Genomic DNA, 12,091 nt, shown 5'->3' with positions numbered 1-12,091 from the left:
ACAATTAAAATTTTTGTTTTTATTCAATAATTATCATATGTCTTTGTTTATCATGCATTACATGTAAAGTGTATTATAATACATTCTTTGTTTACATCCTTATTCTATGTATCAACGAAATAGTAAATATAATGTAATTATTTTACATTCGTGATTTTTATACAGATAACATTTTTGTATACAAAAAATTAATAAAAATGCAAAGAGTCACAGATTACAAATTATATCCAATTTCAGTCCAAAATCCGTAATAAATAAAAATAAACTATATCCAATATAAACTAATATTATAAAATATAAAATTTTTATATCACTTTTATATAAGGCGCTTATCTAAACAATGTATATGTATTCATAAACTTACATATCTGCAAAAAGGTACAAGAAATAAACACCAATATTATACATTCAATTAGAATTTAAATATTCTTAAAAGTTTATAATTATAAACGTAAATTAATTCAACAAAATGCAAAACTTTTTAACAAACAGAACAAGAAATATTTTTTGACACTTCAGGTCACATTAAAGGTGGTCCTGTGTATTTAAGGCTTCCAGAATAGAAATCTGGTGGACCTTCAATAACCACCAATTTAACTTCTTCCACTATATCTGAATCTGTACATAGCTTGGAACTACTAACAGTTCTGAAAAATGTACATGGTCTTGGACCTTTTCCAGAATCATCTACATCATATGGAGGACTAAGTATATCCAAAAATGCAGCGGGTCCTTCAATACATGTAATTTCATGTAAATTTTTGTCTCTTGGTGTAAGAGTACAAGCAGGTGAATTGCTATGTAATGATATTTGTTTATGTCTATATGCCATTACTTCTTTGTTTAATCTGATTGTATGATCCTCATTTGGCTTCAGAGTATAATTGTTTACTTGGACTACACCACTGATTACCTACATTTTAACATATAGTAAAGATTTTAATCCTATATAGTTTTAAAAGAAAATCAGAAATTGATATACATATATAATTATTAATAATATATATTATTGATTATAATACAATATATATGACTAAAATTATATTTATATCATACCTTTAAAAATCCATACATTCCAGGATGATCATGTATTGGCATTGTAAATCCATGTTTCAATATAAAAATTGAAATAGCAAAGTCTTTATTTTCAAATATATCAATTACCCACATCGGAGCATGCTGTACTTGAATAAAATCAAGGATCTGTTTATTTAAATTTACGTCTTCGGCTGTAATCTTGTTCATCAAGTACCGCAATTTGTCAAAGTTCTTTTGACAAAGCTTAAATCCGACATTACTCCGTTCTTCAAACGTATTTAATGCTTGCTTCCATAACGTTTTAATTGCCGCCGTCATATTTATTTACCTTATAACACAATTTCTATGAATTCACCTTTTGTACAAATCATAGTAATATATCAAAATAACACACTTAAAAAATCTTAAGATATGTATATAAATATAATATGTAATTTCAAGATTTTGTTAAAAATTAGTAACGCGTAACCTTAATAATTATAACATTGAAACTTTACTACAAAAAAAAACATGCTAATCACTTAAATCAAGTAAATATTTTAGTAAATACCATTCAATTCTTGCACACAAATATTATTTACGTTCAATCTTTTCTTTTAAAACTTCGTTAAATTAGGTTGATCGATGTTGTTGAAAGTTGTTTCATATTTACAAGTTAAATAAATTGTGTATTTTTATGTTTTATCATATGTTTTATAGTTTTTCAATTAATACGTCTCTACCACTTTTTAAAGAATAATACACGTTATTAACTGATTATTCTTTAATTAATCTGGTCCCTACAAATACTTTACGTTCGATACAAAACTTTGCTAAACATGGCTATGTGACTTAATACCAATATAGATGACATTGTAAACATGAATATGAGTGAAGTTCCGAAATTTAAAGCGCTACTTAAGTGATCTTTTTATTTTGTTTTTACATTGAATGTGCAATATCTGAGATAATACGAATGAATATTAATATATAAAAATTTATTTGAATATTTAAATAAAATAGTTTACGTAGTTAACTAATTTTTTACCGCAATAAATAAATAAAGAAAATATAACTTTTAAATGTTTAAAAAAACATAGCTATAAAAATGTTTTCTCACATACATTACATGTGAGATATAATTTTAGGAGGAATGGTGTTTTTTAATTATATCTACGTATATATTTAACGAAATAATAGAAAGATGAAAGTATGAAAATATTTTAATTATCAGAAAAATAATAAAGTTTTACAATTATTATAAATAATTTAAGTTCATACGACATAATAAATATTACAACATTTTAATAAATATGAACTATTTTTATTTTATAGTAATGTTACGAATTAAGAATAATTGGAAAATTATTTGATTCTGTGAATTTGGGTTAATATTGCAGAGAGAGTAATGCCCTCTATCGTAAATGCTAGCAATTTAGCATTGAGATGAGCTTTATTTATTTACTATCAGAAGCAAACTTTTCTATAATATAATTATTAGTACATAGCTTTTTTCTCCTATTATAAACATTAATTCTGTTGTAAAAGGTAGGAGCAGGTAAAAGTTTAATGCCTTTAATTTCTATACCAATTATAACTAGCAAAATGTGTCATGTAAAACAGTACTTGAGTGTTTGGTAAAAATGTTCCCTTAATTTAATATTTTTTAAATTAGCTTTTTATAATCTAAAAATATAAATGCTATTTATTTCTCTTATTCAATGATCTCTGCATATTGTATATTATAGAGGTTTGTATTAACAATCATAATGTCAAATGTTTATAGCAGTATTTCTAGAATATATAAATATGAAGCTCAAAAACAGATCTAATTCATATTATATTTATATAATAATTGATATTATTATTAAAAATTACAATAATATAGCATTTAAACAAAATAATATCTAAAATTAAATAACCAAACCTATTCTGAAAATATATTTTATTATTTGATAAGGTGATTCTATATATTACTAATCAAATATAACATTTTTTAGCTATGTCTAATGAGGAGCGTTTGAGGAAGTTATTATCTGACTTAGGTAAAGCTACATTACGTGGAATTCGTAAATGCCCAAAATGTGGAACTTATAATGGATCTCGTGGTTTGTGTTGTAAAAACAAATATTGTGATGCTGTATTTAAGGAACCTGGTGAAAAAAGGAAACTATCAACAGAAGCATGTAAGCTTATTACAGGCACAACTGCTCAAGTTTTTTCTGTTAGAGTACGTGATAAAGGCCCAGACTATCGTGGATTTGTTCAATTACCACTGATAAATGCCACAATTTCTAATGAAATGATAACACTTATTTCACAATCCACTGCGTTATGTTTTGTTGATAGTTGTGAAAGAAGTTTTGATACTAGTGTTCTTAAATGTCATGTAAGTTTCAAAATAATATAATTGTTAATAATAATAGTCAGTTTAATATTAATAAAACTTTAATATCCTTCTCTTATAGGAAAAGAATTCGTCCGATACGCCTGTCTCTGCATGTCAACATATACAGGCTGCCTTAAGATGCTATGCAGAGGCACAGCCATTAACTTTAAGGAACTCTATTCTATCATCTTTAAATGTAAATAATGAAATGAAACAAGAAATTTGGTTACTTGCTACTGAAACTTCAGGGCCTTTAGTACAACGAGTGTCCAAAAATATAATGGCAGTCAAATGCAAAGCTTCACCAAAACATCCATTAGGTTACCTTCATTTTTCTCTCTTTGTTACAAAATTGAAAGATAGAATTGAACATCGTTATTTTTGTTCTTGTTCCACATTTAAAGTAAGTATCAGTAAAACAGGTTAAACTTGTATTATTTATAACTAAGAATATTATTCACAGTACCAATAATTAATTTAGGGCATAGGGAAAACAACAGGAGATAAACCAGATGTGGCACAGTCCTCTCAGAATAAGCGTTGTGTACATTTTTATGCTTGTATTTGTGCATTTGCTAGCGATACAAAATTATCAGAAGAATTTAGTTATTATATTAACTTAGATCAGAATGATTTAAGTGTATCGAAACCACTAACAACAGTGTTACAAAACGATGAACAAGATAAAATAGTAGGCATTGGTAAGAAGATTTCTATTATTCATAGTTTGAACTTAGTATAACAAGATATTTATATTACAAAATATATCTAAAATAGATCTTGATGGTTTAACAACGGATGATACAGATACACATCTTTTAATATTTCGAGATGACACTTTAACAGTTCAAAGCTTAGATGGAAATAGATTAGATTTGGATTCAATGAATTTAGAATCTACAATTCTACCACATAGTATTGTTGAAAATATTGGAGTAGAATGTGATCGTACCTTATTAGAAGATAATAATATGGTATCACAAGTAAGATTTTATTACATTACGTGCTTGTTTATATAACATAGAACGAATTAAAATATTAAAATTATTTTGAAATTTAGGTGAATAATTTAGAAGTAATTAATGAAAATGGTGTACAACTTGGTGGAAATACCGTTAAGATAATGGATGATCAGACAAGCATGGATTCTAAATATAATGTGCTTAATAATAGCCAATATATATTAAATGATAATATAAAGATATTAAATACTGGAACATTGAAAGTTCTTGATACAAATGCTATTTTAGATGTAAATAACATGAAAATAATTGATACTAATACTGTTTCAAATACTACTGGTGTAAAAATAGTAGATAAAAACATGTTAGTACAATATGATACTGGCAGTATATCAAATACGGAAAGTAATAGTATAACACAGCCAATTTCAACAAAGCGAAAAAGAGATGATAAACCAACAAGCACAAACACCACAAGTCTGAATAATTTAAGTTCAATAGAACCAAGAAAAGCTAAAACAAAATTACATATTGTTAAGAAGTATCAAAATCCTTGTGAAGATTTGGATGAAGCTAATATACATTTACCTTTCATTAAATGGCTTGCATCGATAACAGAAAGAATAAATCAAACTATGCATTTTCAATTCGATGGAAAACCAGATCCTTTAGTATTTCATGTACCACAAATATTTTTTGATTGTTTACGAGAAAGGATATCATGTGGTGGCAAAAAGAAACGTTTGCCAAATTCAACAACGGCATTTGTTAGAAAAGATGGTGTACCGTTAGGTACATTTACCAAATATACGTGGCAAATTACTAATATTTTACATGTCAAAAGTATTTTTGAGACGCCTCTTATACCTTTGGAAATCACAAGAAGTTTTGTTCAAAATGCAGATGGTACATATGAATTGTATAAAAGAGAAGAAACGGAAATAGATAGATACAAAAAAACCAATAATAACGCATTAATTAAACCCTTAGAATTAAAAACGTATTTGAAAGTTGGTAAGTATTAAATATATGTATAAAAAAATATAGTTTACGAATTACTAAATGTTTAAAAAAATATTAATTATCTATTAGCATCATAAAAAGATATTTCATTTTACTTTACAGGAAATACTTCTCCAAATCAAGTTGAACCAACACCATTTTTGATAGAATGGATACCAGATATTTTACCAATATCAAAAATTGGTGAACTTAGAATTAGATTTGAATTTGGTCATGTAAAAAATGAGACAAACCATAGATGGAGGAAAATAGCCCTACTAAAAAATTATTAAATTTTGTATATTTGTATTTATACTATCAAATTTTCACTTTCCTATCATTGATCAAATAAGATACAAGATCTTTTGAGAAAATGTTATCACTGGACAAAAACAAACTAAAAATCATTTCATAAATAATTTGCTATATTTTGAATACTAAATAATTTAGCATATAAAATTTTTGTTAAAAGATGGCAATGAAAAAAATGCTTTAAACAATGTGATTGCATCACATTACACTTTTTTATTACTTTACATGTGATTAAATGTGATTAAAGAACCTGTAAGCAATTTTTGTTTGGAAATAGTTTCTAAATTAATTTTAAAGAATTAAAGACTGATCTTATTTTATTGTATCTTTTTATAAAGGTAAACATTAGAGAAATAAAGATTTCTTATAGAATAAATGATTCATATTTTCATGATATGATTATATCATATCGCATTGCAAAATCAGTATCTTCTGTGCATTGATGAATACATGATACAATATATTTGTTAATTAATTTATTGGACGTAAATATAGCAAAGATTATGTTATTATTATTGTCAACAGTGTGCTAAATTATTATTGTATAAGAATGTGATATATTGTAAATATATACTTTAGATCGAATGCTGTTATGTAAGAGCCAAAACGTATTTACATTATTTAACGAAACTTCCTTTGTTTGAATCTTAAAATAAATTATGTATCTAAAATATTTGTAGTTACAGTTTTTTTCTTCAATATGTCCTTTAAATTTTAAATAACTATAGAGTTTAATTAAACATATACAATACAATATAATTTATATGATTATATAACAAAAATATTCTCATAGTACTTTGAAACGTAGAACTGTCTTAAGTCTGTCTTTGTATGTTAATACACACATGTAACAATTGTTATTAAAAAACATAATATAAAAATGTTTTAATATCAAAGTTTTAAGTGTAAATTGTAGTTTGTAGTGTAGCATATATCTTCATGCATTGTCATATTTATGTAAGCAGACACAAGTTATTAATTAGTTTGAGAAAAACGATATGTCAAATATAATTAACAGTTTTTAATTTTGAAGTTCACATTCGCGCCGTACGTTACAATAAATTTGATCAATTCTTGAATAACTCCGACAGTTTCCCATTGTTACATTTATTTGGTAATTTATTTCAACCAAATTATATCGATTTTTTCAAATTTCATAATATAACATTTCCAAATTCTATTATAAGATCATTTATAAAGTCTTTTTTCTTCGAAGTTGTATATTGTAACATGATGATTTCCATAACCTCCATGTTCAGACGAACTATTGTTGAAATTGTGTACTGTAGATAAAACAAAGTCTTTTGGCTTAGCAAAATGTTTCGCAAAAAATTTCGATTTATCGAATCGTCATTTATGTACGAACAATACAATTCACAATTAATTGGTGCAGTGTTTTGAGTTAAGATTCAAACGGAAGCATTGCCCTGCCGGAAGCTATCTCTGACGTAGAGAGCTACAGAAGCGTACACTTCCATTTTCTCGACCCTTTCGGCGAACAGAGAGCACGTGTCTGTTTGCCGGTTACGTTTAGCTCATTTTATCGTATAAAACTTCGCGTCAGACTTGTAGCTTGTCGAAGCTTGGTGACTAACAATCTAAGGATTGTGATCGTCGTATAGACAGGTTAATATGAATCCTGAAAAGTTGAAGAAGCTCCAAGCTCAAGTACGAATCGGCGGTAAGGGAACACCCCGACGCAAGAAGAAGGTATATAGATTTATTTCGAAAGTTAATACGAGTTTACAGAATTCTTAGGACTGTTGGCGTGTCGTGAGTTTAAAAGTTTACGAAAGTGTATATTTCAAGTGTCATTTAAATGATTTTCCTACTTTTGAAAAGTGTTGTTCGTCTCACGATTACCAATTGCTGTTCTTATACGATACCAAAGCTTTGTAGTTCTTGCAAGATGCATTTTAATTGCTTGACTAAATTACTTTCACATGTTTCTTAGGTACAATGTTGTCCTTCTGTTCTCCATTTTCTACTTTTATTATGTCATTTGATTTAATTTTGTCTTCTCATACTCCAAGTTTAAGTTCGATTTTAATTTTACATTTTATATTAATTTAGGCTAGAATTATTAATATCGCAATGTTTATAATTTCAATAGAAACTGAATCTTTGTATTCTTTATGGATATACTGTAGTGGAGTATAAGAATTTACAAGAAAGAAATTGTACTAACTGAACAATATATCTATCTACATATACATATACGTGCAATCTATTAACATTTAACTATATTCAATATATTTTTAGGTTGTTCATGCTACTGCTGCTACAGATGATAAGAAATTACAAAGTTGTTTAAAAAAGTTGTCTGTGAATACAATTCCTGGTATAGAGGAGGTTAATATGATTAAGGATGATGGTACTGTCATCCACTTCAATAATCCAAAAGCTCAAGCTAGTTTATCTGCTAACACATTTGCCATTACTGGTCATGGTGAGAATAAACAAATAACTGACATGTTACCGGGAATAATAAGTCAGTTGGGTCCTGAAGGTGTTACACAGTTGAAACGACTAGCAAGTACAGTTTCTGGAAGCACAGTTGGTAAATCAACCTTGGAAGAAGATGATGAGGTACCGGATTTAGTAGAGAACTTTGATGAAGCTAGCAAAGAGGAGGTAATGAATCGATCTAAATAATATTAACTGTTATGTGTTTGAAGCTTTAAAACTGATATATAATATATAGGAAATTACAAGAAGAATATTATAGTGCATGTATCTTATTATTAGGGATACAATGTATCATTTGTAGCTAAAATTATTCTTAATGGATTACAAAATATGAAACTTATATAGATTAAAATAATAGTTCATGATGTTTCAATAACATCTTAGTTTGATGTTAAATTTTAGTTGTAATGTAGGAATTAGGTCATACGAATTAATGTCTTAAAATTATATTTTATATCTTGTAGATTTTTTAAAATGTTGCATATAAGTTATATAAATATTAATCTAAAATTATTCTAAACAATTCATGAAACATATTTCATTTGTATAACATTTGATTTATATGTAGATATATAAATATAATGTATATGTATCATAATAATTTAACATATCTCTTTCTTTGTTTCTTTACAAACATGTAAAAAATGAAGGGTGTAAAAATACAATTAAATCTATTATTGACAATGTTTTCATAGATTTTTTATTTGGACATTTGTACTACGTTATTTGTAAGATCATTTTAGTTAGAAAAAATTATAAAGTTTTTTATTATTTAGAGATCTTTTACATTATTGTTGAATGTACATATATAGTTACATACATTTAAGGTTGCTCCAAAAAAGGAAGTGGATGAGAATGATAAAGCAGTTGGTGATAAAAAAGATGCTGTTACGATTGATGAAAAGAAAGAAGCCCCCTTAGCTACACCTGAAGCTTAAAGTGTTCAGTAACAAGGTAATTTTCTAGTGCGAACTCACATGACTTAAATTGTCATTAAAGAAAAATAAAATTGATTCTTTTCTCTTTTTTGCAGCTATTTCATACAACCAACAGTTGTAATTGACAAGTCGAGTAATACAAATTGCAAAAGCAATGCGTAAACGAAGTATCACTATACATACGTTATAAATATTTGACATACACTATAATAATGCTATATGAGTAACAGTTAACAAGAAATAAAAGAGGCTGTTACAGAAATCAAAAGTTTCTATAGACAATGTTCTTTACTTTGTTGCATTTGCTAAAAGGTAGACTTTGCTTTGAAACAACTAAAATAATCTTATTTTTCCTAAATTAATATTTTTTAATATTAAGCGCAAATGACGAATGGTGTTTGAATTTTTGACACTTAATTCGAATATTCATTCACCCGAGGCCCGACGTGAATTTATAATTTTTATTATGATCATATAATACGATCATATCTTTCTCATTGTCTCACATTGTGTTCGCAATGTGTTTTTACTTGTCAAGAGTAAACTCAAAGAATTTATAGAAATATAATTAGAGAGCGAAATGAAATTCTGGCAAGAGATAATAATAGCTTTCCTATTCACAGTATAGGGGAAAGAAGTTTATATGCATTGTAGAAAAAAAAGAAAGACGCGCGAAGTACTGATGCACCTCTATTTTAATCGAAATTGATATATGGATAAGGATAGTTTTTTGCAATAGTGTTCCAGCGTGAAAAAATGAGGTGTAATATTTTGTAATGTAATCTATGAAATAAATTCATTTGCTGGAAATGCGGTTTTCTACTTAAAATTCATGTTCTCTGAATAACTATAGTCGTACTTTGCCGATATTTATATCTTCTCATCCATAGAATAGATCTGTAATAACTGTAATTATGAAAATATAAGTACTCTCTGTATAGTAACAGTTTTTTTAAATATTTTTCATTAACAATTTCTATTTCACACTGTTTGTAACTATAATTATATTCATTTCTTTCAAATATTTAGTGCTCCTTTTAATCAATTATGACGCAAATTAAAAAGAATATAATGGAGGTAACATTTTTTAAATTTTTACTAACTATATCTTAAGTACAAAAATATTGATTTCCTTTTATTGTACAGTTTTCTTATATCATTGAGCAGAAGTAACATTTATTTGGCAATTATTTGTATATGTCTCGATAAGCATGATGTTCATTATGAAACAAACGAACAAATAAACAGTTATTTTGATTATTAATTTACCATTTAAGGCTATTCTTATCTTAAGCTACTATTCAAAACGTAAAAGTGGTTTATATGCTAAATAATGATATAATGTAACAATATATATCTACTAGACACAGGATAACAAGTGTGAATAAACTGACTAGTAATTGGTTTGATCAAGTACTCTTTTTTTATCCACTCGAACTCATCTATTTAGTAGGTTTAAATTTTAAATGATTGCTTCTAATTTCAATTTATTATCTTTTTTATATTTATACTCTGTTATATTTAGTTCAGATTTGAAAGATTTCTGTTTTTATTTCAAATAAAAAACAATAAGTTCTGACTGATCTCATGACTCTAAGAATTTTAAACTCAAGTTCATAACTTCACCTTAGAAAAGATCAAGATTGTATATTATGTAATATCGCAGAACTTTATAGTGCATTTCTTTTTATACAATGATATCACTTAATTGTATTTATATTACATATTATAAATATCGTTATCTGTTAATTATGTGCAACTGAAATACAGTTTATATGAATTACATGAATTTATTATTAATAGCTTGGAGGATTAAATTTGATGATCTTTATCATATATATCTTTGTTAGTAAATAATGTATTGTGTAATTATTCTGATACTAAAAAATAATTGATTTTAATAAACTTTTTTTTTTAATCTTTGTTTATTGATTCCAGGTTTTTTACATATTTTTTTTACATGATTTTTTTTCCAGAATAAACGCTGAAGTCTAATTGTAGGGTGGTACAGGCAAAAGTACCGATACGACGTAGCCATGCATTATTACATTTTTTTTTTTTTTAAAGATTATTATTGTGCCTTAAATTTAAGCCGCTGTTGCGCAGTGCTTATGTACGATATTTTAATTTATGTCCTGAAAGCCTGGACGCAAAAACAGGACAGTTCGCTAGCCTATTAGGGAGGGGATGTGAGAGGATGGACTGGGCGGGGAGGGAGATTTAATAAACTATTCAATCTGTTGAAGTGGTCACTTCTATGAAAAGTCCACATCTGTTCTTTTTAGTTTTCTCAAGCGCTGAAGTCATCGACAAAAGACTAGCATGAAGGCAGACCATAAACAGTAGACAGGCGACGTTGGCTTCGGGGTTTTTCAGTTATAAGGTAACATTGCTAGCGTGCGGATCTGGACCAGCTCAAATTGTATTCCTACTTATTATTACACTTCTCTATTAAATTAAATATATATATTTTGTACCTTACACTTTATCCACGCGTTTTCTCTCTTTATACATCGAATAACCTCAACAGGTTATGGGCCCAGGGCTGTAAAGTGTAAGGTAGAAACGCGAAGCGAATAAATTGTAATAGTAAAGTATTGTGCTTGGCAAAGTAAGTAGTAGTGCTAAAATGGAACCAGCAAGTGCGCAGATCAATATATTACGTGGCCCGGGAAACTGACCCCAGCTGCGTTTTGTCATGCGCACACTTTTGGTGGGAGATGGCAACCCGATCAATATGTGAGAAGGGTGGGATCTGTGTCATCCAGGTAACAGGCGCAGAGAGAACTCGGCCGTGGAAGAGTTTGGACGTCAGATCAGTGAGCGACTGGGACCTCAGTAGGAAGAAAACCCTTGGATCTTCTTTTACATTGGACAACAGCATATGCAATGTGGAAGAAGTTGAATACAGTCATGAATAGACTGAAGCTGAAGAAGCTGAATATAGTCATGAATAGACTGAAGCTGAAGAAGCTGAATACATGACATGAAGTCGGATGAGA

General features: G+C 27.7%; 3 protein-coding genes across 7 annotated transcripts; 2 read left to right on the top strand and 1 right to left on the bottom strand.

The window, feature by feature from the left end:
• Window positions 1-327: 327 nt before the first annotated feature.
• LOC100643470 (2-aminoethanethiol dioxygenase) lies at window positions 328-1,889 on the bottom strand. Of its 2 annotated transcripts, none has more exons than XM_003402696.4 (3): window positions 1,589-1,889; window positions 1,057-1,393; window positions 328-913 (listed from the first exon to the last, which is right to left on the bottom strand). In XM_003402696.4, the coding sequence occupies exons 2-3, from the start codon at window positions 1,354-1,356 to the stop codon at window positions 521-523; spliced, it is 693 nt and encodes a 230-aa protein (XP_003402744.1). In that variant the 5' UTR covers window positions 1,357-1,393; window positions 1,589-1,889; the 3' UTR covers window positions 328-520. The 2 variants fall into 2 exon arrangements, with proteins under 2 accessions (XP_003402744.1, XP_003402743.1); XM_003402695.4 differs by having other exon boundaries at window positions 1,057-1,366; window positions 1,589-1,888.
• Window positions 1,890-2,352: 463 nt separating this feature from the next.
• Window positions 2,353-6,355, top strand: LOC100642828 (uncharacterized protein C2orf42). 4 transcript variants are annotated; one of them, XM_048406981.1, is made up of 7 exons: window positions 2,353-2,565; window positions 3,018-3,406; window positions 3,486-3,809; window positions 3,888-4,107; window positions 4,184-4,380; window positions 4,467-5,382; window positions 5,494-6,355. In XM_048406981.1, the coding sequence occupies exons 2-7, from the start codon at window positions 3,020-3,022 to the stop codon at window positions 5,661-5,663; spliced, it is 2,214 nt and encodes a 737-aa protein (XP_048262938.1). In that variant the 5' UTR covers window positions 2,353-2,565; window positions 3,018-3,019; the 3' UTR covers window positions 5,664-6,355. The 4 variants fall into 4 exon arrangements, with proteins under 4 accessions (XP_048262938.1, XP_048262936.1, XP_048262937.1 ...); XM_048406979.1 differs by having other exon boundaries at window positions 2,355-2,565; window positions 4,184-4,389; XM_048406980.1 differs by having other exon boundaries at window positions 2,355-2,575; window positions 4,184-4,389.
• Window positions 6,356-7,143: 788 nt separating this feature from the next.
• On the top strand, window positions 7,144-10,502 carry LOC100642309 (transcription factor BTF3 homolog 4). The gene is made up of 4 exons (XM_003402684.4): window positions 7,144-7,392; window positions 7,945-8,316; window positions 8,979-9,105; window positions 9,185-10,502. Exons 1-3 carry the CDS (start codon window positions 7,315-7,317, stop codon window positions 9,087-9,089), a joined length of 561 nt encoding a protein of 186 aa, XP_003402732.1. The 5' UTR covers window positions 7,144-7,314; the 3' UTR covers window positions 9,090-9,105; window positions 9,185-10,502.
• Window positions 10,503-12,091: the final 1,589 nt, after the last annotated feature.

The sequence above is a fragment of the Bombus terrestris genome, chromosome 6 (genome assembly GCF_910591885.1).
Source record: "Bombus terrestris chromosome 6, iyBomTerr1.2, whole genome shotgun sequence".
Taxonomy (NCBI): domain Eukaryota; kingdom Metazoa; phylum Arthropoda; class Insecta; order Hymenoptera; family Apidae; genus Bombus; species Bombus terrestris.
This window is presented reverse-complemented; position numbering and strand designations above follow the sequence as displayed.

Excerpts from the sequence above, each read along its gene's own strand:
- LOC100643470 (XM_003402696.4), bottom strand. The coding sequence starts at position 1,356 with ATGACGGCGGCAATTAAAACGTTATGGAAGCAAGCATTAAATACGTTT. Across the intron at positions 914-1,056 it reads GAATGTATGGATTTTTAAAG|GTAATCAGTGGTGTAGTCCA; the intron begins GTATGATATAAA and ends GTTAAAATGTAG.
- LOC100642828 (XM_048406979.1), top strand. The coding sequence starts at position 3,020 with ATGTCTAATGAGGAGCGTTTGAGGAAGTTATTATCTGACTTAGGTAAA. Across the intron at positions 4,390-4,466 it reads ATAATAATATGGTATCACAA|GTGAATAATTTAGAAGTAAT; the intron begins GTAAGATTTTAT and ends TTTGAAATTTAG. Across the intron at positions 5,383-5,493 it reads AAAAACGTATTTGAAAGTTG|GAAATACTTCTCCAAATCAA; the intron begins GTAAGTATTAAA and ends TTTACTTTACAG.
- LOC100642309 (XM_003402684.4), top strand. The coding sequence starts at position 7,315 with ATGAATCCTGAAAAGTTGAAGAAGCTCCAAGCTCAAGTACGAATCGGC. Across the intron at positions 7,393-7,944 it reads CACCCCGACGCAAGAAGAAG|GTTGTTCATGCTACTGCTGC; the intron begins GTATATAGATTT and ends ATATATTTTTAG. Across the intron at positions 8,317-8,978 it reads ATGAAGCTAGCAAAGAGGAG|GTTGCTCCAAAAAAGGAAGT; the intron begins GTAATGAATCGA and ends CATACATTTAAG.